The sequence below is a fragment of the Scleropages formosus genome, chromosome 6 (genome assembly GCF_900964775.1).
Source record: "Scleropages formosus chromosome 6, fSclFor1.1, whole genome shotgun sequence".
NCBI classification, from domain to species: domain Eukaryota; kingdom Metazoa; phylum Chordata; class Actinopteri; order Osteoglossiformes; family Osteoglossidae; genus Scleropages; species Scleropages formosus.
Genome location: NC_041811.1, coordinates 22965719 through 22990973, shown reverse-complemented (window position 1 = coordinate 22990973; position 25255 = coordinate 22965719). Strand labels below are relative to the sequence as shown.

The 25255-nt window shown below is 41.8% G+C and overlaps 1 protein-coding gene across 1 annotated transcript; it reads left to right on the top strand.

Annotated features, from left to right (window-relative positions):
• Positions 1-9917: 9917 nt before the first annotated feature.
• ptges (prostaglandin E synthase) lies at positions 9918-15972 on the top strand. The gene is made up of 3 exons (XM_018740433.2): positions 9918-10131; positions 10412-10494; positions 13759-15972. Exons 1-3 carry the CDS (start codon positions 10024-10026, stop codon positions 14006-14008), a joined length of 441 nt encoding a protein of 146 aa, XP_018595949.1. The 5' UTR covers positions 9918-10023; the 3' UTR covers positions 14009-15972.
• Positions 15973-25255: the final 9283 nt, after the last annotated feature.

The following is a 25255-nucleotide window of genomic DNA, read 5'->3' as shown; positions in this document are numbered from 1 at the left end:
ACAGAAAGTTTAAAACATTTGGAGATAAATCAATGAGGCTCGCAAATTAATTAATCATTTCCGTGTTCTTGATGAAGAGAAGCTTGACATCTGAAATCTTTTATAAACTGTAATTTCCTCACCGCATAAAGTCACATAACTGCTTGCTCATACCTCACTGGCAGATTAAAGATGACGTTAGATGATTAGTACAGCAGATTCTTGAAATGATGTCTATCAAGTTTCCAGAGCAAAACAACTTTACACTTCATTACATACACTTCCGATCCTATCATCACTCCTACAGAACATTTCCCCGCAACTCTCCTCCTTCATCTCTATGATCATCAACTCCTCACTCTCCTCTGGCTGTTTCCCAGCCACCTTCAAAACCGCTCAAATTTCACCTCTGTTGAAAAAACCCTCCCTGGATCCCAATCTGGTTGAAAATTACAGACCGGTCTCTCTCCTCTCCTTTCTCTCTAAAATCCTAGAGTGGGCAGCCCGTGATCAACTGTCTGATTTCCTCACCTGGAACCATCTCCTCGATGGTTATCAGTCTGGTTTCAAAGTTGTTCACTCCCTTCTGGCGGTATCTGGCACTCTCCAAGCTGCTAGAGCTGCCTCCGTCTCCTCGGTCCTCATCCTTCTTGATCTTTGTGCAGCGTTCGACACTAACAATCACCGGATTCTACTCTTCTCTCTTAACCAGCTTGGGATCAAAGGTGCGGCACTTAGATGGTTTGAGTCCTACCTATCTGACAGATCCTATCAAGTGGTCTGGCAGAGCTCTCATTCTTCTCTGTCTCTCTCAACCGGTGTTCCGCAGGGCTCAGTATTGGGTCCTCTTCTTTTCTCGATCTACACCTCCTCCCTCGATCTGGTCATAGCCTCCCATGGATTCAAATACCACTGCTATGCTGATGACACCCAGCTCTTCCTCTCCTTTCCACCTGGTGCGTCAGACATCTCCGCACACATTGCTGCCTGCCTGTCAGACATCTCTTTGTGGATGTCTGATCACCATCTCCAACTCAACTTCTTCAAAACAAAGATTCTTTACCTCCCAGCTGGCCCGTCCTTTTGTCGCAATCTATCGATCAAACTGGACAACTCACTCATCTTGCCTACCTCCTTGGCTAAGAGTCTGGGAGTAACAATTGACGCAAGTCTATCTTTCTTTCAGCACATCGAAGCCACAACCCGGTCCTGCAGATACATCCTGCATAATATTCGTAGGATCCGTCCCTACCTCACTACTGATTCTGCCCAACTACTTGTCCAGGCCATGGTGACTTCCGATCTGGACTACTACAACTCTCCCTTGTGTGGCCTTCCTGCTACTGCCATCAAACTTTTTCAGCTTCTACAGAATGCTGCTGCACGAGTTGCGTTTGATTTGCCAAAGTGTTCCCATGTATCTCCTCTATTCATTTCTCTGCACTGGCTTCCTATAGTTGCCCGAATAAAATTCAAGACCCTGGTTATTGTCCACAAATGCATCAATAGAACTGCTCCCAGCTATTTACAAGACTTGATCAACCACAACACCCTAGCCAGACCCCTTCGTTTGTCTACTTCCGCTTGCTTGGTGGTCCCGCGCACAAAAGGTTAAGCTCGGAGGTTCTTGGTTCTGGCTCCGTTGTGGTGGAGTGACCTTCCCTTGTCACTCAGAACTGCAGAAACTGTCTACATTCAAGAAGCATCTGAAAACTCACCTTTTCCAGATCCACTTCGCCCAAGATCTCTCCAGCTCATTTGCAGTGTAATTGTTCACGCACCGCACATACAGCCTTTATTCAGCTACTACTCCAGCACTGTATTTGCTCATTTGTGTATCTTAAAATATTAAAAAAAAAAAAAAAAATTGGTGGGAGGGTATCGGGATTTGTCTATCCTGTGTTTTATGCACCTACTCGAACGATGAACCTCTGTGCAGCAAGTGGTAGGTAACAAACTAGGTTTACTTGAGACTTTCATGTCTGCAGCTATGTTTCTTTCTCTTAATGTAATGCATAAATTGTACTTTAACTGAGATGTATGACGCTTTGGACAAAAGCATCTGCTATATGAATAAATGTAAATGTAAATAGTGCCATTCTGTATGTCAGGGACCAACCCTACAGTCTGCTTAAATTCCATACAATTATCGACCAACAAAAGAGACAAGGGACAAGAGAGGCTTTATTGTCATTTCTGGTACAGTACACAGTGAAAATGAAACAACGTTCCTCCAGGACCATGCTGCTACATAAAACAACACAGAGTTAATCTACACAGCCTATATAAAGTGCACACGTGCAAGACTTATGCAATAAAAAGAAACTGTAGGATAAACAGAACTGGAAACTAGACTTCTTAGATGAGAAGCTTCCATTTCCAGGTCTATGAAAACCCACTGGTGGAATGACACCTAGACAGTTTGTGTGAGTCAGGTTGATAAATAAATAATAAAGACAGATAGGAGTAGCAGATAGGATAGGAGTGCCCTGTTCTACCATAAAACCACAAATGATGATGCAAAGAGTCATCTTTAACTTCATGAAACTTTCTCCACCCTGTTCCGTTAAACTCTCAAACTCAAAAAGACAGTTCAGTTTTCTTTCTGTTCTGACTTATTGTCCATGTAAGTTTCAGTTTCTCTTTTTCTTGGTCTTGTCATTCTTAAGTCGGTCACTTTACACACATCGACTTTGGTTCACTTCAATAGTAAAACTTCATTTGAGTTTGTGGTTTGCAATACAGACCCCTGTGGTTATTCTTGCCCTGCTTATTTTTACTTTCACATGCTGAACCCATGAAAGCCCTGTATTCCTTGTAACTTCAGTCTGTCCATTCGACTGGGCTGAAGAAGTGTGAAAAGAAGGGAATGGGGAAAGAGCTATTTGAACTGTTTATTTTAGTTTGTTGTTTTGTATTGTGAACTCTGTGAGATTAAATTAGATATTATATACAGCTATTTTGTATGTGTGTATTTTGTTTTCAAAAGGATGACAGGAGTTCTCCAGTCAATAAGAGATTCCTTTCATGCTCTAGTTTCTGACATCTCCTATTTGTGTGCGTTACAATAAAAGCTCTTTTCCAGGCGTAATTCTCTTATTTCCAGGTAATTGGTTGAAATGTCAGTAACACCTGACACTTCTTTCCTGAGAGCATCACTGTATAGTGGACAGTTCAGCCTCGGACAAAGACCTCTGGACACAAAAGAGTTAAACTCGGCAGCACCCTGAAGGAGCTCTGGTCTCACATCAGTTATTGTATTCAATTTTTTAAAGAAATCTGCAAGGAATCTCCCTTAAATTCCAACAACTACAAACATCTCAAGTCAGAAATTTTCCTAATTGCATAACTCTGTGCAATTTTTACATGCAGTATTTCAAAATCGTTTAATCTAAAACATATATTTGAGAAGTTATTTTGTGATGGACGTATCATACAGAATATTTAAAAACGAAAGTTAAACCGAAGAGAAGGCTGAGAATAAACTACTGAAACTTTACACTATCTGAAGTCCAGATTCAGAGATATGAGAGCAAAATATGTTCATGGAAATAAGCTTGCTTGATGACTCTGGAAAGACTTTTATTTTTTTCAGAGAGTGTGCACTTTTGTGTGCACTTCATACCTGTATAAATGAACTCTTTAGTAACAGAAAACAGCAGGGAGAATAGTATTTCTAGAAGATAAATATAGTCAGAGGTTTGCTGTCTTGAAGGGGTCTACTTGAGGAACATTTACATTTATTCATTTAGCAGATGCTTTTCTCCAAAGTGACGTACATCCCATCACACACGTAGCTGCATAAAACTTAACCAGAATATTGTTGATTCCTAATCACCTTCCTAGTATTTTTGCTTTTGAGATACATAAAAATGTTTATGTCACATTACTGGAATGGCACTGTAAAGGACTGATCCGAGCATAATCATTAACATGTATACCTTACAGGCGGGCAGCATAGTGGCACTGCTGCCTCACAGCACCTGGGTGGTGCAAGAGGACATGAGTTCAATCCCTGATCAGCCTGTGTGTAGTTTGCATGTTCTCACTGTGTCTGTGTGGGTTTCCTCCCACAGTCCAAAGACATGCAGTTTGGGTTCCCCCATAGTGTGTGAGTGACAGAGAGAGTGTGTTCCACTGATGTATGGATGAGTGACCCAGTGTAAGTAGTGTATCTACTACTTCTGCCAAATAATAATTTTAAAAAGCATTGTAATAGAAGAAAATGTAAAAAAGAAAAAATGCCAAATTTAGGACCTCCCATATACAAGTTCAAGTTGTTTTTATTGTCATTCCTCTATATAGCTTGTATACACACACACACTTTCTGAACCGCTTGTCCCATACGGGGTCACAGGGAACCGGAGCCTACCCGGCAACACAGGGCATAAGGCCAGAGGGGGAGGGGACATACCCAGGACAGGATACCAGTCCGTCACAAGGCACCCCAAGCGGGACTCGAATCCCAGACCCACCGAAGAGCAGGACCCAGTCCAACCCACGGCGCCACTGTGCCACCGCACCACCACATCCCCTGGCTTGTATACAGTGGAATGAAATGTTTCTCCGGAGACCACGGTGCAACACAGAACAGATTACAAGACAGTAAATAAATACACAGGACAGGACGTGGACATGGACATGGACATGGGCTGTGAACTGTAGGCAGTTTTTAGTGTATGGAGTCATGCTGGGTTAGCTCTTTCACCGTGCCAGGTAGCGTTGGCAGGCAGCAGGGTGTTGAGTAATCTGACAGACTCAGGGAAGAAACTGTTGCGGAGTCTGCTGGTGGTGGCACGGATGTACCTGTGCCTTCTGCCAGATGGCAAGAGTGCAAAGAGTCCATGACAGGGGTGACAGGGGTCGACCACAATGCTGGTGGCTTTGTGGATGCAGCGGTTTTTGTACGAGGTGTCGATGGTGGGTAGGGGGACTCTGATGATCTTTTCAGCTGTTCTTACAACTCGATGTAGAGTCTTGCGGTCAGAGACTGTGCAGTTCCTGTACCACATGGGGAGACAGCTTGTCAGGATGCTCTCTATCATCCCTCTGTAGAAGGTAGTGAGGATGGGAGGGGGGAGTTTGGCTCTCTTCAGCCTTCATAGGAGGTGGATGTGCTGCTGAGCCTTCTTGGCTACGCACATAGTGTTGAGAGTCCAGGAGAGGTCCTCCGTCATGTGCACACCAAGAAACTTGGAGCTTTTGACTCTCTCCACAGTTGTTCCACTGATGTGCAGAGGTGAGTTGTCTACTCGGGTCCTCCTGAAGTCAACAATTATCTCTTTAGTCTTGTCAACATCTAGAGATAGATTGCTGTCTTTACACCATTCTGCGAGCTGGTTCACCTCCTCTCTGTACGCTGACTCATCACTGTTGCCGATGAGGCCCACAACTGTAGTGTTGTCAGCAAACTTGATGATACGATTTGAACTGTACTTTGCAGTACAGTCATGAATCAGTAGGGTAAACAGCACTGGACTGAGCACACAGCCCTGGGGAGCGCTGGTTTTCGGTGTGGTGGTGCTGGAGGTGGAGTTGCTGATCCTGACCGGCTGGGGTCTCCCAGTCAAAAAGTCCAGGGTCCAGTTGCAGAGGGAGGTGGTCAGACCCTGCAGGCTCAGCTTAGTTATCAATTTCTGAAGGATGATTATGTTGAATGCTGAACTGAAGTCAATGAACAGCATCCTTACATAGTTGTTCTTTTTGTCCAGATGTGTCAAAGAAAGGTGGATGGTAGCAGATATGGCATCTTCTGTTGAACGGTTGGGATGGTAGGCATACTGGAATGGGTCCAGTGTGGTGGGATGACTGCTCTTTATGTGTTTTATGACTAGATGCTCAAAGCACTTCATAATGATAGGCGTGAGTGCAACCAGTCGGTAGTCATTCAGACAGGACACAGATGATTTCTTCGGCACAGGGATGATGGTGGTCGTCATAAAGCACACAAGGACAATTGCCTGGCTCAGGGAAATGCAGAAGATGTTCCTAAAGACATGTGCAAGCTGAACAACACATTTCCTGAGTACCCAGCTGGGTATGTTGTCAGGACCTGCAGCTTTCTGTGGGTTAACTCTGGACAGAGTATATTCTATATTCTCACTATACATACAATCATTAATAACACACACACACACACACACTTTCTGAACCCCTTGTCCCATACAGGGTCACGGAGCCTATCTGGCAATACAGGACGTAAGGCCGGAGGGGGAGGGGACACACCCAGGACGGGACGCCAGCCCGTCACAAGGCACCCCAAGCGGGACTTGAACCCCAGACCCACTGGAGAGCAGAACCCGGTCCAAGCCACTGTGCCACTGTGCCACTGCACCACCACACCCCCTTCATTAATCATACAATCTGCTGTATTAATCTGTGTCTGTGATCATTTACTAAGCAAATATCTTACTGACACTTTCACTGCGGTACAAAAATAAATAGGGTCGGTAGGGTAAGTGATAACTTTAAAGAAAAAATATATCATTTTGAATACTTAAGTAAACTGATAGATTACTCTTTCTCCAAATTCAGTATAAAATTTGCTTTGGTTTGTCTAATGTGGTGTAAGTTAGGGAGTATTCAGAACTACCACTTATCAAGATCAGTGAAGGAAGTGAAAAACTATTTCAGCAAGTTTTGCAATAAAGACGTCAACTGTCTGAAAAAAATGTATCTTCTTCCCTCTAGCTTTTCTTTATCTCCATCTATTCCTTCAAATAATGACTCAACATATCTTTATTTATAAAGTCTAAAGTTTAAAGGAATGTTCAAAGGCTGTCATAATACTGCAGAATTGATCTCAGAATCATGGTAACTTAGAAGACCTGTAAATTTATTGAATCTCTTCAACATTTTGACCAGAGACCTTACATGAAATGATTCATTCATTCTGCAAATTCACATTGTGAGGGGGTCTCACACACACACATTCTGAACCACTTGTCCCATACAGGGTCGCAGGGAACTGAAGCCTACCCGGTAACAGAGGGCATAAGGCCAGAGGGGGAGGGGACACCAGTCCATCATAAGGCACCCCAAGTGGGACTTGAACCCCAGACCCACCGGAGAGTAGGACCCAGTCCAACCCACTGCACCACTGCACCACCACACTCCCTGTATGAGGGGGTCAAATTACTATTATTACTTATGAGAAAAAAAACGATTGGTACCCATACAAAAATGTGACATAAAATTGATTAAAATAGCAAGATAAAAAGTAATTGCATTAATAAAAATGATTAATACCATCATATTTTGTTAGATTTGTAAAATCTACAAAATCCACCTTGAAGAAACTCCAATATACTCAAATCAGCAGCTAAAATCCTGACCAAGCACTGCGTTTCTGATCATCTTACACCTATTTGGGAACCCCTGGAAGGGAAGTTCCGGGGCTAATACCTCAATGCAAGGGTTTGGAAGCAAACTTAACTTCAAACTCCTCAGACTTATACTGTATATACAGCTTTAGATGGCAGCCACCTCTTTACCTCTCCAAGGTTGAGTATGTTCCTCATTGCACTCTTTGTTCATCTGACTCTGGCCTCTTACTAGTCCCTCAAGCTTGCCTGCATTCTCTGGAAGATGATTCTTTCACTGGCTATGTCCACCCAGAGGAGAGGGAATATGAGGAACTGTGCTACATGCACAGAGTTAAAACAAAGACACAACAGCAGTGGTGTGGTACACAGGACCAGGACCAGGACCAGGAATCACACAGGAAGCAGTAAATCACTTATCAATGATCCACAGACTAGTGGTGTATCTTTACCCCTTTTATAGGGCTGGAGACTGGTGATGGGATTAATTGAAAGCAGGTACATTGGGTTAGTTATGTGGAGCACAGATGGTGCCCCTGGTGAACAATGGGGGTTTCATCCGCTGGGGCCGTGACAAATTCGTTCATTCGTTCGTCCTTTCGTTCGTTTGTTTGTTCATTCATTCATTCATTAATTCATTTTCTACACTAGAAAGTTATTAATAAACTTGGGGTCCCATATGCCTTTCTGCCATTACCTCATTTTGATTAAACTTTTACGATAGCAATGCACTTGGTGCCTTTGGCTGAGAATTCCTCTGAAATACGTTAGCAGGGCAGCGCGTGCCTAGGCCTGTGGTGTACGGAGGTGAGCTGTGCAACCCTGCACTCTGGATGTTGGATGTTCCATTCTTTAATTGTGTGTTGCTAAAAGCTCTTTGCAATAGTGGACAAGCTCTGGATCACATCAGAGTGAACATTTCTCCTACCCATTTACATTTATTCATTTAACTGATGGTTTTCTCCAAAGCAACTTACAGTGTTAGTCTACCGACAATTATTCACCCAGTTATAAAGCTGGGTAATGTTACTGGAGCAATTTCAGAATAAATACCTCATTCAGAGGTACTACAGTCAGAAGTCAGGATTAAACCTGCAACCTCTGGGTCCAAAGACAATAGGTCTAACCACTACACTGCCAGCTATCCTGCTAGGTAAATTACTAATACAGGTCATACTTTATCATACAAAAAGAGTGGAACACAATAGTAGAAACTGAGACTCGTGTAGGTTTTACATTTGAATGTATACTTTTCTTTTGTTTCTCCTCAACTCCAGTTAGGAGCGATGGGGGCTTTTTTGGACAGTGCTTGATTGATACGGGTACCTGTGAAATTTTTGGTTACGTTTACGTTTATTCACTTAACAGACACTTTTCTCCAGAGCAAGTTCCAGTGAACACTATGTAGTGTCATCAGCCCACACCTTATTCACACAAGGGGACTTACACTACTATATATTTTTTTTTTCATGGATCAGAAAGGATTACCAGCCCATCAAAGGTGTGTGGCTCCACACACTGTCCAACTCGACAGGTAAAAATTTTTCCATTCATCGTTTCCGACAATTAAAATCTTTATTCAGTAGATAAATCCTAAAAACTGTCATGCCAATGATAAAATAAATAAAACCACCTAATATGAATACTACATGATAGGACTTTTAAGACACTAAAAGACATACCCCAAGGCTAAAAACCATAAATAATCAAAAAGAACTTACCCGGAAACTCCAGTACCGTTCAAGAGGGGCGGTCCCTTGGCCTGTTCCCAGGTGTTACCATACACCTTACCTACTATTCTTGGGTGTTTTCCTTTTCACTACATTTTCGCATTCCAGGTGAATGTTACTTACAGTGCTATACACTACTTACAAGGGGGTCACTCATCCGTACACCAGCGAAACACACTTTCCGTCTGCCACTCTCTCACACAAACAATGGATGATTTTAGAATCACCAGTCCACCTGAAAAGCATGTCTTTGGACTGTGGGAGGAAACCAGAGCAACCAAGGGAGAGAACATGCAAACTCCACACTGGCTGAGCAGGGGTCGAACCCACGTATGGGTCAAAATGTAATTAATTGAATTGCTCCTGAATTGAAGGATACACCGTTCCACGGCTCCTGTGGGTTCAGGCGAATGAAGTGTCCTCTCCCCACCCTTGTCAGTCTTTTGTGTAAAGTTGAACCTCGTTTAAAAAAGTAACTCTAGTCCCAAACCCTTTTAGGCTGGAACTCAAAACAGTCAATAGCTACATGATCCCAAGGTTAAACCCCTTTTTTTAAATTTCTGTATTATTTATCTTATAAATGTAAAGTGTATTGATGAAGCCGATTTTAACTAAGGGGCTAAAAATAAAATGTTATCATAATTGAGTGGCTGGAAAAAAAAAAAGGTGTTCTAACTCTCAAAACTGACGGGAAATACGAAATGTGAGGCAAAAAAAAACCGAGTGAACTTTTCCACCTTATACACTGCGCGTTTTATAATAATATTGACAGGAACTAACACAATGAACCCAGAAAACGCCGTCGCCGGACTCGGACTGTGCGTGTGTGTGTGTGTGTGTGTGTGTTTGGAGGGGAGCTTTTCGTTCCCTCCCTCCCCCTCCCCCCCGTTACGCCCACTGGCGCGGGTACATACACGGTCGCCTCGCGGAAGGAGGACAAAAAAGGAGCCGCGAACCTCGCAGCGCGAGCTGAGCCGAGCCGAGCCGGAGCCATGCTGGACAACCCAGTGTTCCTGTCCTTCGTCTTCTACAGCGTGCTGCTTATTTTGAAAATGTATATCATCGCTATCATAACGGGACAAGTAAGACTGCATAAAAAGGTGAGTCTCCGCGTCGAAGGAAAGAAAGAGGCGAACGCTGACGTACGCGTAACGTTTAAAGTAAATCTTCTCCGTTGAGATGCTGTGTGTGTGTGGTATTTTTCGACTGTGTGTGTGTGCGATGCAGCCGAAAAATACTCAGTTTTTGTTTCCAATCCACGTACAGTACCAGAGTGGCAGTGCTGCGAAGGACTGTAGGAGAGCTTTCACTAAAAAAAAAGAGTTTGCTGAGGACACGTTTTGAATGGTGTTGTGTGTGTGTGTGTCTCTGCTTCGCCAGGCGTTCGCGAACCCAGAGGACGCGATGCGACACGGGGGCACGCAGTACTACAGAGAGGACCCCGACGTGGAGAGATGCAAGAGGTGGGAAACATCCCGCGCGCACACACACACACAGAGATACACACACACACACTGCGGCACCATTATCTGCACAAATATCTGGCCCGCTTGTTTTTGACGCTGTGTTTTTGACTTTTATCTCTGCGGCTGCTGGAAGTGTAATGGAACGCGCAGGTCGCAGGTTTGAATCCCACCTCCAACTCTCTAGTACCCTTGAGAAAAGGTACTAACCCTAAAGTAAAGACAAGAGTTACCCAGCTGTACGAATGGGGAAATCACTCACTCAGTCACTGTAAGTTGCTTTGGAGAAAATGTCATCTAAATGAATGAATGAATGAATGAATGAATGCAAACTGAGGAGAAGTCACTGGGGTTTTATGGCCAGCTGCTTTGGCACCATTGTTTTATGGGGGCTGTTCTCTGCTGTTTGAGGAAAATATCCCCAAGGTGAAGAGCAGCTGTTCATCCCCCATCAAACACCAACTTAAATCTGGGCCAAGAAAGTCTAAGAGTGAAACTTAAACACAGTTATTTCTTTGATCACTTTATTAATGTTTACTTTTTGACTACTTTATCATTAATATCATTAAGATTTTTTCTTTTTTTCTGCGATGTCTCGCAATAGCTCTAACCAGGACACCGTCGGCTGCCGCGTTAAGGTTCATTTTAGAGCATGGCCATACTTGAAGATAAATCTTAAATATTTATTTTCACATATTTAACACATGAAACATCCTCAGAATGCAGCTTTGCAGATGTGTCCAATGTTTGCAGAACATTGGTGGCACTCCAGCAAAAGAAAAGTCAAAGGTTAAACAAACAGCCTCAGGACAGAATCCAGGGACTGTTGTTCTCTCTAAAGGGTTAACGTTTGAAAACGCAAAGCAAAGTGGTGAGTGACTCCAGAAAGGTGACACTTGCTTGTAAAATCATGCAGGTCGTTACCTACAAAATACTTAGAAAAACATTAGAAGCTTGAGACTAAGATGGACATGTTTTGAAAAAGGTCTAACAATATTGAGTCACTGTGAACCTTTTTTTAAAGCTTCCCGTGCCCCTCCCGTCCAAGCTTTTAGCTACAGTACTTGTTTTCAAACGCTCTGCTGTTCCTGTATCAGATCTCAGTATTAACAAAGGCAGGGGTCGATGGAACAATATTTAGATTGGGCCAGAAAGACTAAGTGAGAGGAAATTGTTTTGATTTGTATGCCTTTTCCTTTCATGGCAGTAATGGTCCAGTTCTGTTTGTGCATGACTGTTCCCAGGAAGGGCTTTTGTCTGCTTGAGCTCAGCAAGTACTTGCATCTTACCTAAGCACTCAAAAGCTCAGATCCTTAAAATGAGAGTGAAGAAGAAAAAAAAATATTCATTTCACAATGTGCAAATAAATTAGGGAAAAACACTTTTGCTCCATAACAGGAAAATGTTCTTAGTGCCATTTAAAGAGGTCATATTTTGTAAGTTTTTTTAAGTGAAAATTATTTTTCAAAGACTTCTCTGATCACCCAGCAGGTCACAATAATTTAGGTAGCTATAGACTGACCATTTAATTCTGGGAAGTTTATTAAGGTTGTGTGCTATCGATATTTATAATCTTGCATTGTTTTTTTTTTTTCATGACACCCGTAAAAATGAGTTTTCCTAAATTTTAACAAACAAAGCAGATAAATCACCAGCAAGCTACGAAATGCACATAAACAAATTTGATTTTTTTTCATATCAGTGTCTGTGGTTTCGTTTGTAGATCCAGAGGCCCAACGCACTTTCAGGCATTGCATACATCCCATAAATCTTTTCTAGTGTGTGCCTGCCAGAGCAGAAGCCTTATGGAGTAACGGGTGCTGCTGAGGGAGTTTTTCCAGGACTGAAAGTACTTATTTGAGGAAGGAATGCCAGCAGTGAAAGTACACTGTTTGTGGTCAGTAAGTCATAGTCATGTGCGTCATCGAGGATGTTGCTCAGACGTTGTGATGATGACCTTGGACAGTCACTGCTCAAGAAAGTCAAAGTGAAATTGTGGAGGTTCAGCTGGTATGTTTTTGCATGCTGCTTGTGGAATTTGGCAGCCTCCGCTCTGTGGATCAGCAGAGTAATGCAGTGGTATTAGTAGATGTTGTAATAGCGAGTGATGACGCTCTTTCCGTACTTCTTCTCAGGGGGGAAGTTGACTGAGTTTTTTTGGAATGAAGTGAAATGAGAAGTAGATGAACCAGTATTACTCATACAGTTTATGCAGTAGCTGTCTTTAGGTCAGTACTAAATGCTACTGAAGCCGGATGATTTTCAGTTTTTTTCTTTTTTGTTCTGTGCAATATCATTCATCAATTCGATTGTTTATTTTCATTAAAATACCTGCTTGTAGGGCAGCATGATGGTGAAGCAGGTAGATCTATCTCTTCACAGTGCCTGGGCTGTTCAGTTGTAGGTTTGAATCCAAGTCATTCTGTGTGGTGTTTGCATGTTCTCACTGTGTTTGCGTGGGTCTCCTCTGGTTGCTCCGGTTTCCCCCCTGCACTCCAAAGACATGCAGTTCAGGTGAATTGGTGATGCTAAATCATAGCGTGTGAGTGAGTGTGTCCCTGTGTGGCTAGCCTTCGATGTACTTGGCGTTCTTTCACCAGGCCATGCGTCCAGTGATTTCAGGATGGGCTCTGGACCACTGCGACCCTGACCGGGATAAGTTTTTAAGGAAAGTGAGTGAGAATAGCTACTTGTCCAGTGCAGGGTTATGATGATCGGATGCCTACAATGGAAACATGGGTGGCTAGGTGCACCCTGGACGGGACACCAGTTCAACGCAAGGGAATTGCATACACACTGTGGAAAAACATGCAAACTCCACACAGATGCATAAATTGTACTTTTGCTGAGATGTACGTCGCTTTGGACAAAAGCGTCTGCTAAATGAATAAATGTAAATGTAATGTAAATGTACATGGACCCTGATTCCAACCCGCAGCCCAGGAGCTGTGAGACAGCACTGCTACCTGCTTTGCCACTGCATCACCCAGTATCATTTATATTATTTAATGTTGTTGCTTTTATCCAGTATAAGTTCCAGTGCAACAATATATATTGTGGGACATTTTACTGGAGCAGTTCAGGTTAAATACAATTCTAAACATGACTTATTTGTTCATTGCCCTGCACAGATTCAAGAAGGTCCCGTTGAACACAAGTTAATTTTTTAACTTGCTTTGTAAACGTTGAAGAGATTATATATCTGTTTTGCAAGGACCAGTGGTCACAAGTGTAACCTCTTCTTTCTTTGGTTCTATGTTATAGGTCTCATCACAATGACATGGAGAACATCTTCCCCTTCTTGTTCTTAGGTGCAATCTACTCCATGACAGAACCTGGCTTATTCTTTGCTCGCATGCATTTCTTAGTATTTTTTTTGGGCCGAGTTGTCCACAGTGTGGCATACCTGTGTGCCCTGAAAGCTCCTACTCGCTCTGTGGCATACGTTATTGCACAGGTGCCTTGCTTCTCAATGCTGCTGCAAATCCTATATGCTGTCGGTGTCCAGTGGTGAATTTATCTACCAAATACAAATTTAAAGGAGATTGTTTTCACACAGAAATAATGATGTAACCTATGTTTGCAATGGAAATGTTAGCATTCATTGAAAATGTCTGAAAATGCAGCAATAAAATAACTCAAAATACACTAAATATAACCACCAGAGGTGAGGAACCTTTCCCAGAGATGTCAAATGTGCTGCTGGTTTTTATAGTCTCCAAACCCTGAACTGGTTTATTAGAGGTAATGTGTAGCTTTTGTATGTTTGATTACTTTATTTTGGGCACTTTCCTGGTGACAGCTAGTTCAGAACAGCAGAACTAAAGTGATATAATTTTCTACCCAAATGAGTTGCATTAAATGAGTGAGGGGCAGAACACAATGGAGACCAGCAGACCCCACAGCATTCATAAAGTATCATTGCCCATTCCTAATTGAAGCAGTGCATTTTGTGTGTAATTTTATGTTTGCTGTGTTTTCAGCTGTAAGATTTGTGGATTAGTTTGTGCCCTCCATGTGGGTTTTTTGATGAAGGTTGTTATTTTATTTTATTTTATTTTATTTTACTTTATTTTATTTTTTTTACCTCTTGCAACAAGTATTTCCAGGAGACACATTGTGACTGGAACTGATACATGTCAGCCTATGTTATGGAAATTGTGTGCATGAATGTATGCTGTTACTTCCCAGTTTACTCAGTAGCTAATGTGCCTTAGCAAGGATATAAAATGCTGATGGAGATACCACAATACTTCAGTCAAAGCTGTAGTGGTTCACAGAGGTTATAAAAGCAATAAAAGTTTAAATACTCGCCTTCATTTGTGTAATGCGGTTGTGAGTGCTGTATCTGTTGAAGCATTGTACTGTTGTGTACATTGCCAGGAGAATATGGTTTGAGTATATTGTGTGTCCCAACAAACAATATATACATTGATGCTTAGAATATAAAATAGTTACATATTGGATTATAAATATTTTACTGACTAATTACGGTGTAGTCTGTGGTTTAATTTAGGGCCAATTAAGTGGCTTTGTCTGTGCTCATCTAACAATTTGCTTATATACACATCATGCAAAAATGATATAAAAGTACTCTAGACATTGTACTCTGGCCTAACAACAGTCCCAAAATTAGAATCATTCTGTCTGAATTTATATAACAATTTACAAGTATATAATCAAAACACAATATAGGCAATACTGATGAATACTGAAGTGTTGACATTATGTGGTGTTCACATAAATCTCAAGCACATGGTATTTTATATTAGTTCTCTGCTTTATGACCACTAATACTTATTTCCTTTTTACGTTATATCTAATTTCCCAAGTTCCTGATGTAAAATCAGCCAAACAGGTGTTTTGGAATGTACCTTGTATGTCTAAAATCTTTGGATAAGAAAATGCTGTGGCTGAGATATCAAAGGTATTTTAGTTTTTTAAATTAATAACAAATGTTTGATCCAATAAAGGCATTGTTATGAAGACATTTTTGTCATCTTCCCTTAGTCCTGTGGTTTCTACTACGTCATCCACCAGCTATGCCAAGGAGCTCCACAATGTATGAACACAGCTGGTATTGCTCTTCCACGGAGCAGACGGTTGAAAACAGCCAGGCGATGTTGGCAAATCTGTTGTGTAAGGACCATGTAAGGAAGTTGCAGGCTTTCCAACTTCAATCTGGCGATGTCAAGTCCAGTGGGTTTTCCAGCTCTCTTCACACTGTTGAGAACCCAGAACGCAAGTGATATGGGGTCGGTAAAAACTGTGTTTTGAGTAAAGAGGATCACTGCCCAAACAGAACAAAAAAACCTCTGGACAGCCCTCCAGAAAAGTTGTTGAATTACCCTGGGATTCATTGTGCTAGGTGCCAGAAATGAGAGATGTACCCTAATTCGTCTGCACAAGCTCTTCTACATTCAAGTCTGTGTGATACAGAACTGGAGACAACTCATTTGGCATGAATGAAATGGATTCCAGAAATATAGGAATACAGAAAATGAATAGAAATGGATGCTCTGAAGCTACTTGAAACTTTCTGCTCATCTTAATTGTGAAAAGGTGCTAAATAAATGCTAAGTTTTGTTCATTTGTTTCTTTTTCTTGAGATTCGGAACAGAGAGAGTCTTGTTTTTCATTCCATCTTAGTCATGCACTGACGATCTCTAGCAGTGAAAGATAAAGGGAAGAGCATTAGAAAAAAACTGAAATTTATGCTCTAACTCAGAAGTTTTAATAGCCATCCATTCTGAATAATGACTTGTCTAGTGCAGGACTACAATGGTCCACTTGAGACTTCCATGTCTGCAGCTATGTCTCTTTCTCTTAATGTAATGAATAAATTGTACTTTTGCTGAGATGTACGCTGCTTTGGACAAAAGCGTCTGCTAAATGAATAAACGTAGATATAAATGTCCAGAGCCCTCACCGGAAGCACGAGGCACGAGGGAGAATACACCCTGGATGGGACAGCAGTCCAACACAATTTCCGTTGAATAAAATAAGAGCTGAGCGAAATAAGAATTTAGAGAAACAGGTATGTTGTGAGGGTTTCTTTTTATAAAACAAAACAAGTAAAGAAAGGTAATACGTTGTACCTTTTGGGCACTGTGAGAACTCTGTGGTTCTCTCACAGAGCTTGAGCTGTGCCACCAGATGGAGGTTTGAGTCCCCTGTTCATTGTGTGTGGGATTTGCATGTTTGCACCATGTTTGTGCTGGATTCCTCCCACAGTTCGAAGATATGCTTCAGGTAAACTTGTGACTCTAAATTGCTCATAATATGTGACTTTGCATATGGCTTCCCTGCGATAGACTGTCATCCTGGGTGTACCTTTACTCACCCAACTCCCTATGCTTCTGGGATAGGCTCTGAGCCGCTGCAACCCTGTCTTATGACGAGCAGCTACCAGCGCCGAGCGAGTGAGACTTGTCTGCCTTTGTCACTAAGTGGACAAAAATATTTTCCACTGGATTGGTTAACATACCTTTTATACATTAGTTTGTTAATGTTTTTTTCGTTCTGCAAACTTTTTTGTCTGCTGTCAGATCAGTGTTTGGTTTCTGATATTATCTTGTCCTTTGCTTCTCGTTCGATGTTTGTAGCGTTGCACCTCTTATTGCATTAATTTATGCACGTGCGTTTTGCTTTGTACGGGGTTATGCAACGCTATGGTTGGATTTGTGTAGCCGGAGGGAGATTGTCTCAGAGATCGCCTCCCGTATCGGAGGCCCAGACGGTGTCCCACATACGCCCAGGGCTCGTCTCCAACATTCTTGTGCCGGTTATGCGAAGGCCTCCCATTGGACGCGGTCCAGGTTACTGCAGAGGCGTAAGAACAGACACCGGGTGTCTATTTAACTGCTAGGATTCTGACAGAAAATGTGTAAATTTGCACGGAAGCCCGGTGGTTTCAGTTATGCACTTTATTCCCATAGCTTTTAATCTAAGCCCGAAAAGAGAGCTCAACAAGTCGTGCAGGTCTTACTGCCTTCACGTGCAGCGCACAGTATTATGAAGGTTTTTGTGTTTTCAGTGCCTAATGGCAAAGCCAACAAATCCAACAAGAGGAGAAATTCTTGGCTGTGATGTTGTTCCAGAGCTAAATGGGAGAGGATCCGAGCGGTGTGTCTTTGTGCTTCGTGCAGCTGTGTCGTAAAGAGCGAGTGCCTGTCTTGTCTTGTTCAAAGATTGCACATGGCGACTGGAAGCCGACTGCATCCCGAGGCACGTTCGCTTTTCTTTTCATTTCGTTCTCAGGAGATGATGTGGGGATGACATTCTAGCCGAGCAGGCTTTAGTCACTTCGGGAATCATTTTCTTTAGCGGTCAAATCGGTTTTTGGCGTAGACACGCTTCCGGTCTCTGGCATTACTCAGAAAGCAATGACAGTGGCAAATTTCTACAACTGAAGTTTTCTTTTTCGTACAGACGTTCATTGTAGAAAAAGCACCAAACATTTGAACGTAACTTTGATGTAATGTTTTCAAATTTCGTTTTACGCTTCTTTATTACAAAAATTATTTGTCTTATTAACAGACTATTTTAAGAAGAGTATTTTTCTGTAGGAAATGGCCACATTAAGGCTTTATCATGTGTTTCTGAACAACTAGGTAATAATAAAGCACTATTTCATATTGCTATCATTATTGTTTGTTGTACACGTGGCGTTTTGCTTTATGAATAATTTCCCAATCAAAACTTTAACTACAGAAAGTGACATTTAAACTGATGCTGTGTCACTGTGTGAAACGAGCGCTCAGTAAAAAAGATTGACTTGAATTGAATCGAATTGAATTGATGCAAGGTAAATATAATTGCACATTCTGTGCTTTTGTGCCACTGGAATATACATGGAGTAAAGAGACTATTGGGAATTGTACTATAGTACAGTATTTCCTGGCCAAAAGTAAAAACCCTTTTAGTTCTATAGTGTCACCTGGTGGAATCTGGGACACACAACATTGAAACACAGGTTTCCTCACATAAACACCAATGTGGGTGACTAGTTTCTGGTGAAACTCATTCTTCATTGTCATTCATTTACAGCAAATGTGAAAATAACTAACGAATTTCTGACCCAAAAAATGTTGACCTACCTTTTTCACCAAATAAGCAAAAGTCCTTCCTTATATTTTGAACACAGGGAATTAAAAACCAGCTTCAGTGTATCAGAAATTAAATCCAGATTTAAGACCCATATATTCCACATCACTTGTACGTAAAACATTTATGTGTCGCCCTTTTTCGAACCCCTATATCTCTGATAATTTCCTTACTGTTTCTTCCTTTTTTTAAACTGTACTGTTTTGTTCTTCACCCAGTGATGAACTGGTGTCCTGTTCACAGTGCACCCTCATTAGCCTAGTGCCCCATGCTCCTGGGATAGGCTCTGGACCACTGTCACTATGACTTGGACAAGTGAACTTAAAAGAAATGTTTTAACAGGGTCTTTTAGGTATTGGGTGGGATTCTAGGAGTCAAGAGAGTAATTGTCTATGTGCCTTGAAGTGAGCACAGGTCCTACAAGCAGCTACAAATTCCTTCATGCCCTTCCTTATCGTGGGCTACCTGAACCTGTCTGAGAAGCGTTCTACTCACCTCTGAGTAACTACAGTTGGGAGACTTATGAAGATAGTGAAGAATGGACAGTACAGTGGCACAGCAAGTAGTGCTGCTGTCTCACAGCACCTGGGTGGTGCAAGAAGATGTGGGTTCGATCCCTCCTCAGTCAGTAGAGTTTGCTTGTTCTCCCTGTGTTTGCATGGGTTTCCTCTGGGTACTCTGGTTCTCTCCCACAGTCCAAAAACATGCTGTTCACATTCACCCCTAGTATGTGAGTGACAGAGAGTGTGTGTTACACTGATGTATGGATGAGTGACCCAGTGTAAGTAGTGTATCTTCTAGTGTAAGTCACCATGGTGAATAAGGTGTGTGGGCTGATAACACTACATAGAGTTCATTGGAAGTTGCTTTGGAGAAAAGTGTCTGCTAAATAAATAAATGTAAGCTGTTGGGACTGCATAGGTGATAGTGTGTACTTCTTGTTGGGGTGTTTGTTATCTAAACCAAGGCCTTGATGTCATTTAAGTGCTCAGAAGAGAGGGCCCTCAAGACATGAGGCAGGTAAAATGGTGTCGGGTGTAAGGATATAACTGGAGGTATATCGTGATGTGTGGCAACATGACTCACACCTCCACCTCAGGCCTTTCTGTTATAATTATTATTATAATTATAAATGAAAAGGAGGGGTCACATTGCTTAAGGATCTGTGCTGCGCTGAAGGGCCTTATGAGGCTCTCTAAGCATTAAATGTCACTGGGGTCTAACACAACCTCCTAGGTGAATCCCTAATAAGTGCCGAAAATGGGACTGCTGGAGAAGTGAACCCTGTAATGAATCTTCTGTAAAAAAGAGAACCCTAAGAGGTTTGGCACATCTTTCACAGTTTGTGGTTTTGGCCAGGAAACTACAGTTAATACTTTACTGGAATTCATTTCTACACTATTAGGACTTAACAAAAACAATGAAATATTTAAACTCCTCTACCTGGGGCAAATTCTTCCCCACCTGGTGAGAACAACCTCTTTTATCCTTGGTGAAAACCATATCCTCTGATTTACTGCTAACTTTCATCCAGACTCTGTCGCACTTAGCTGCAAAATGCTCTAGTAGATCTGCTAAAGATCACATTCCAGTGAGGTTACCAGGATCCCATAATCAGTAAATAGCAGCAACGAAACCCTAGGATCTCCATCCTGAATACGCTCTAGACCTTGACTGTTCTGCAACATCCTGCCCATGATCACCACAAACAGAAGAGGAGACAATAAAAACCCTTGGTGCAGGCCAACGCTTATAGTGAATAAGTTTGGCTCTATGTTGAAAATACAGACCCAACACTCGCCCTGCCAGTACAGGGAATTAATGGTACACAGAAGTGGCCCTGGCATACCCGTGGTTCTTCAGCACATCCTAGAGAATATGCCAGGCCACACAATTGTATGCTTTTCCCAGTTGCACAACTGACTATTAATTAACCACTCCAAAATCCTTGTGAGAGTGAAGAGTTGGTCTTTTACCAAAACAAAATCTGCAATGTCATTCTCCGAATCAGATTCTTGATAGTTCACAGTATCAGGCTTTCCAGTTCAAGATGGTTGGCTATGAAGTTGGATCCCTTGATAGTTAGAACACATCTTCTGGTCTCCCTTTTTAAAAATGGGAATGACCACACTATTTTTACCATCAAGAGCTGCTAACCCACCATGGTAGGAGGGTATGGCTGCTGGATTCAGGAGTGCCCCATGGTGCTTCTTCCACCTCCAATGTACACACACACACACACACACACACACACACATTTTCAGAACCGCTTGTCCCTTACGGGGTCACGGGGAACCAGAGCCTACCCGGCAACACAGGGCGTAAGGCCAGAGGGGGAAGGGGACACACCCAGGGCGGGACGCCAGTCCGTCGCAAGGCGCCCCAAGCGGGACTTGAACCCCAGACCCCCCGGAGAGCAGGACTGCGGTCCAACCCATTGCGCCACCGCACCCCCTTCACCTCCAATGTATCCAAATGCATCTCCAGTTGAAGTCAGCACAATCTCACTGAGAGGCAACCATTGATAGATAATTAGCTAGAATCTTGTCTATGACATTGAAAACCTGCATTCCATGGCCTCTTCAAAGTCCTCCTACATCTGAGCCTTTACTTCTATAATCACTGCTGTAGTTCAGTTTTATCCTGTTGGCATCTTTCTGCAAAATTTGGCATTTTCCAGGCCTAGTAATACTCAATTAGACTACTTTTAACCCACATCTTTTTTACGTTTGGTGCCCACCAATGGGTTCTTGCTCTTCTGTCATAACAGACAGTTTCCTTGTAGCAGATTCCAAGACAAAATGGGCAGGATCCATTCTGACTTGATGTCCTTGACCTCCCTTAAAATGAGCAAGAAGGTCTTTGAGGACACCCTAAACACTTACTTAGCCTGTCTGGTTGTCCCTTCAGCCAGTTTGTCTAGTTCAAAACCAGGTGGTGATAGGTTGACAGTTCAGTATCCCAGTATCCCTTCAATATCCAGAATGGACTCAGTAACACAATGGCCTCAGGTCATAGGACACAACTTTAAAGCTAATCATTGACTTACGACTCAAAGTTTTGTGTACGTATGTGAGCTGCACTTGCGCTTGGACATGATGTTTGTTAGGACTTAGTAACAAGTACCAATAGACGTCCAGTGATATCTCACTGATTCTTTCCAATTGTACCGCTCAGTTTTAATTGCTTGTTATCCATGTGTGCATTGAATGCTCCTAGAAGGAATATAAATTTTGTAAGTGGTAACCTCTCTAGCACTGCATACATCATCTCTAGAAAGGTTTGGTACACTGCACAATTATCTGAAACAGGAGCACACAGTCAGAATTGTCACTGATCTGACTTATTGCATCAAGGCCACTTTCTTGTCTGCTTGGACAAACTCCAATTGAGCATTACAAAGTCATAGTCTAGTCAGTATTTCCACACCCACCTGAGACTCACATGGGGCAAGTGCAGAGAAAGAAAGCACCAAAAGAAAAAGCCTGGTGCTACAGTCAATACAATGTGTGCAAGTAACATCTACAACATCTAGTCTGTACTTGTGTACCTCCTGCACAAGATACCACTTCTTTGCTACCAGTGCAGTAAAATTCCATGTCTCAAGAGTCAGTTCTCATTCCAGTACCCTAAGATGTCTGTACCTGTCATCCAATAACCATTGCACTCGGTTGCAAAAGCAGATGCAATTCTTGAAAAAAAGTTTCTTTGGGCTGAGCATGGCACTAGTTCCCAGGTGCTTGCTAGTGAGCACAGTTTCCACTCCTGATTCTCAAGAAAACAGATCTACAATGTATTGCAGCTTATATAATATATTAATATTATATAATTATATACTAATAACATAAAATGGATTTGTACTCTTCTGCATTACTACATAGCCCAACAACCATGCACTGAGTGTGCCAGTAGTTTTTACAGTACACTCTTCAGAAAAAGTAGCATTTCAGTTACAGATGATGTGTCTGAAACACCAGATGTTTCACAAAAAAATAAAGCAAAACAAAATAATCAACATAATCAAAACAATTTCAACATATTTCTGCATTCTAGAGTTTTTTTTCTCTTATCACTGGGTCGCTTTTTGCTCTGCCATAGTGAGACAGCGGTCCATCTGTAGCATACTATTCACTTCCAACATGTGCTAGCAATATCCTGACTAATTTTAGGTAATCTGTCACACACCTAAAGAGAGTACATTTGTCAAAAGTCATTCTTAATAACTTTAGTTCATTGTTATATCGTCTTGCTTCCTAAGGATGTTCCAGCAATTATCTCGTAATGTTAGAATTCAGCAACTTTGCACTGTAAATATGTCTGAGAGCATGACCCTGTTGAGAAATCCTATCTGAAATAGGAAAATCAAAATGATAGTGCAGGGAAACATAACACTTAAAGCAAAGTATAAAAATTATGCTTTAATGGAAGCAATGAAGAAAACTGTACAAAAGTAACATTGTCATTTTGTGTCATGATTTACATAGGTGCTTGAGATGTTAAAGTCTTTATCAATGTAACAGATTTTTAAGTGACCTCCAAATTTTAGGATCAGGTTTACATTCGGTTCTGAGTATTTAATCAGCATGTCCTGTCAGTCCCTGCCTTACACTCTACTTTGTGATCATGAGAGGTATAGTTTTTTTTTGTTAATTACCATACACTGCTGCTGCAATGAAAATACCTTCATGTACTAAATGCAGGTAATGTCAAACAGTTTTACTATGTGTCCGTATGCAAAATATCAATAGACTGTTTTGATTTGTATGATCAAGAAACAGTTAAACCAGATATGATGATATAACTTGATATGGAACTAACTGACAATCAGTCAGAGGAGAGTGATTTGAAGCAGATGCACTGATTTGGGATAGTTACAGTATTTGTGGTGTTTATTTTGAAGAGCTACTGTCGCAGCTTTAAGAACCAAAGGCAGGCTATCCTGCTGAATCCGTGCAAAAGAAAAAAAAACAACTGAATTGTGCTCGTTTTAAACAGGAACTACTTTGCCATTTCATGGTTTTTCTTTGTTTGTCTCAGTACTTTCTTCTCATTCAGTGGGTGCAGAGGGACAGTAAAAGTATAGGAAACGCTGGCTCGTTTGCATGAAACCTTATAGCATAATGGGCATCTGGTGCACAGCTCTGATGAAACGGATTGTTGCCCCGGTCTCATGTCACTCTGCAGCGTTAGTCAGACTTGTACTCTCTTTTTGTTTTACAGGTTTTCCGTTAGGCTCTCTTAAAAGGTTTAGTTTTACTAAAGAGTTGCCAGTGGGCCCATTACCACAGATCCAATTTTATCCAACTGTGACTGTTCCCTTGCCAACATAAATAGTCTATCCTCTTCCTGTTGGTGTCTATAGCCTGAAAAACTGGAGGATTTCATAGTTTTGAAGCTGAAATCCCTGTAGCGTGAGCCACTTCACTTTCATTGTTATTAAGTTCATGTGAAACCATCAGTCAGTAGCATAAACATAACATTTTCAGCGCATCATAATACAAAGTATCTCAACCCTTTTTCATTCACAACCTGTTTTATTTCCTCATGTTTGGGAAGTGTAAAACATCTTAAACAACCTCGACAAAATGTTTTTCTTTTTTTTTTTTTTTAGGTTTTTAAAGAATTTCTAAAAATTTGAAATTTGTATCAGAGTCAGTGGTCAAATCAGTCTTCATAAACGTGAGAAAATGCCACACCATCACTTCCTGTAGATTTTTCAGAACCGCTTGTCCCATACAGGGTCACGGAGCCTACCCGGTAATACAGGGCGTAAGGCCGGAGGGGGAAGGGACACACCCAGGACGGGACGCCAGTCCGTCACAAGGCACCCCAAGCGGGACTCGAACCCCAGACCCACCGAAGAGCAGGACTGCGGTCCAACCCACTGCGCCACCGCACCCCCCCTACACTTCCTGTAGATACAAATAGCTAAATATTTGCACTTTCTTGTGGTATTAAAGTGGCTGACGTTGGTTAAAAATGCAGACTAGACGAACACCTTACCGAAATGTAAACCTATTATATAGCTTTAATCTAGTAAATCCATTCATATGTACAGGCTGCTGATCTTAATGATCGCTTAAGCTGGCACCATACCTCTGGAGTGAGAAGTGATGACGGAAGGAAAAAGACAGGATAAACGGGATCCCGAGTAGAATGCTAGCCCCCATTAGCTGACATGAACCGAATGCTTCATTCTAGGAATTGCAAGCTGTAAAAAAAAAATCCTGAATTACCCACAACTTCTTGGAATTAAGGACAGTTGTTGGAAATTGCTACAGAGCAAAGTCACCAAATCCTCACGCTATATTGATTTCCTAGCTTCCTTTATTGTGAAACACTTGGATTATTCCACTGGAAAAATCCTTCCAAATCCAACTCACACAATGCTGACAGCAGATCCAAGACCAGATCATTTTTCATTCTGTTCCAGAAATATTTCTGGCAGCTTATATAATTGCACTATGAAAATTTCCAACATTAGTCGGCCATCATTATCGACAGTAATCTTCACTGCTGGATGTTCTGCCTGAGTGTGGAATGAAAAAGGACATCTGGGGTATGCAGAATTCTCCCAAAAGCTTACTCAAAAAAATAACAATAGCGAAAAAAAAAAAGGAATGATATATGCTTTTACATTACATGTCATACCCTG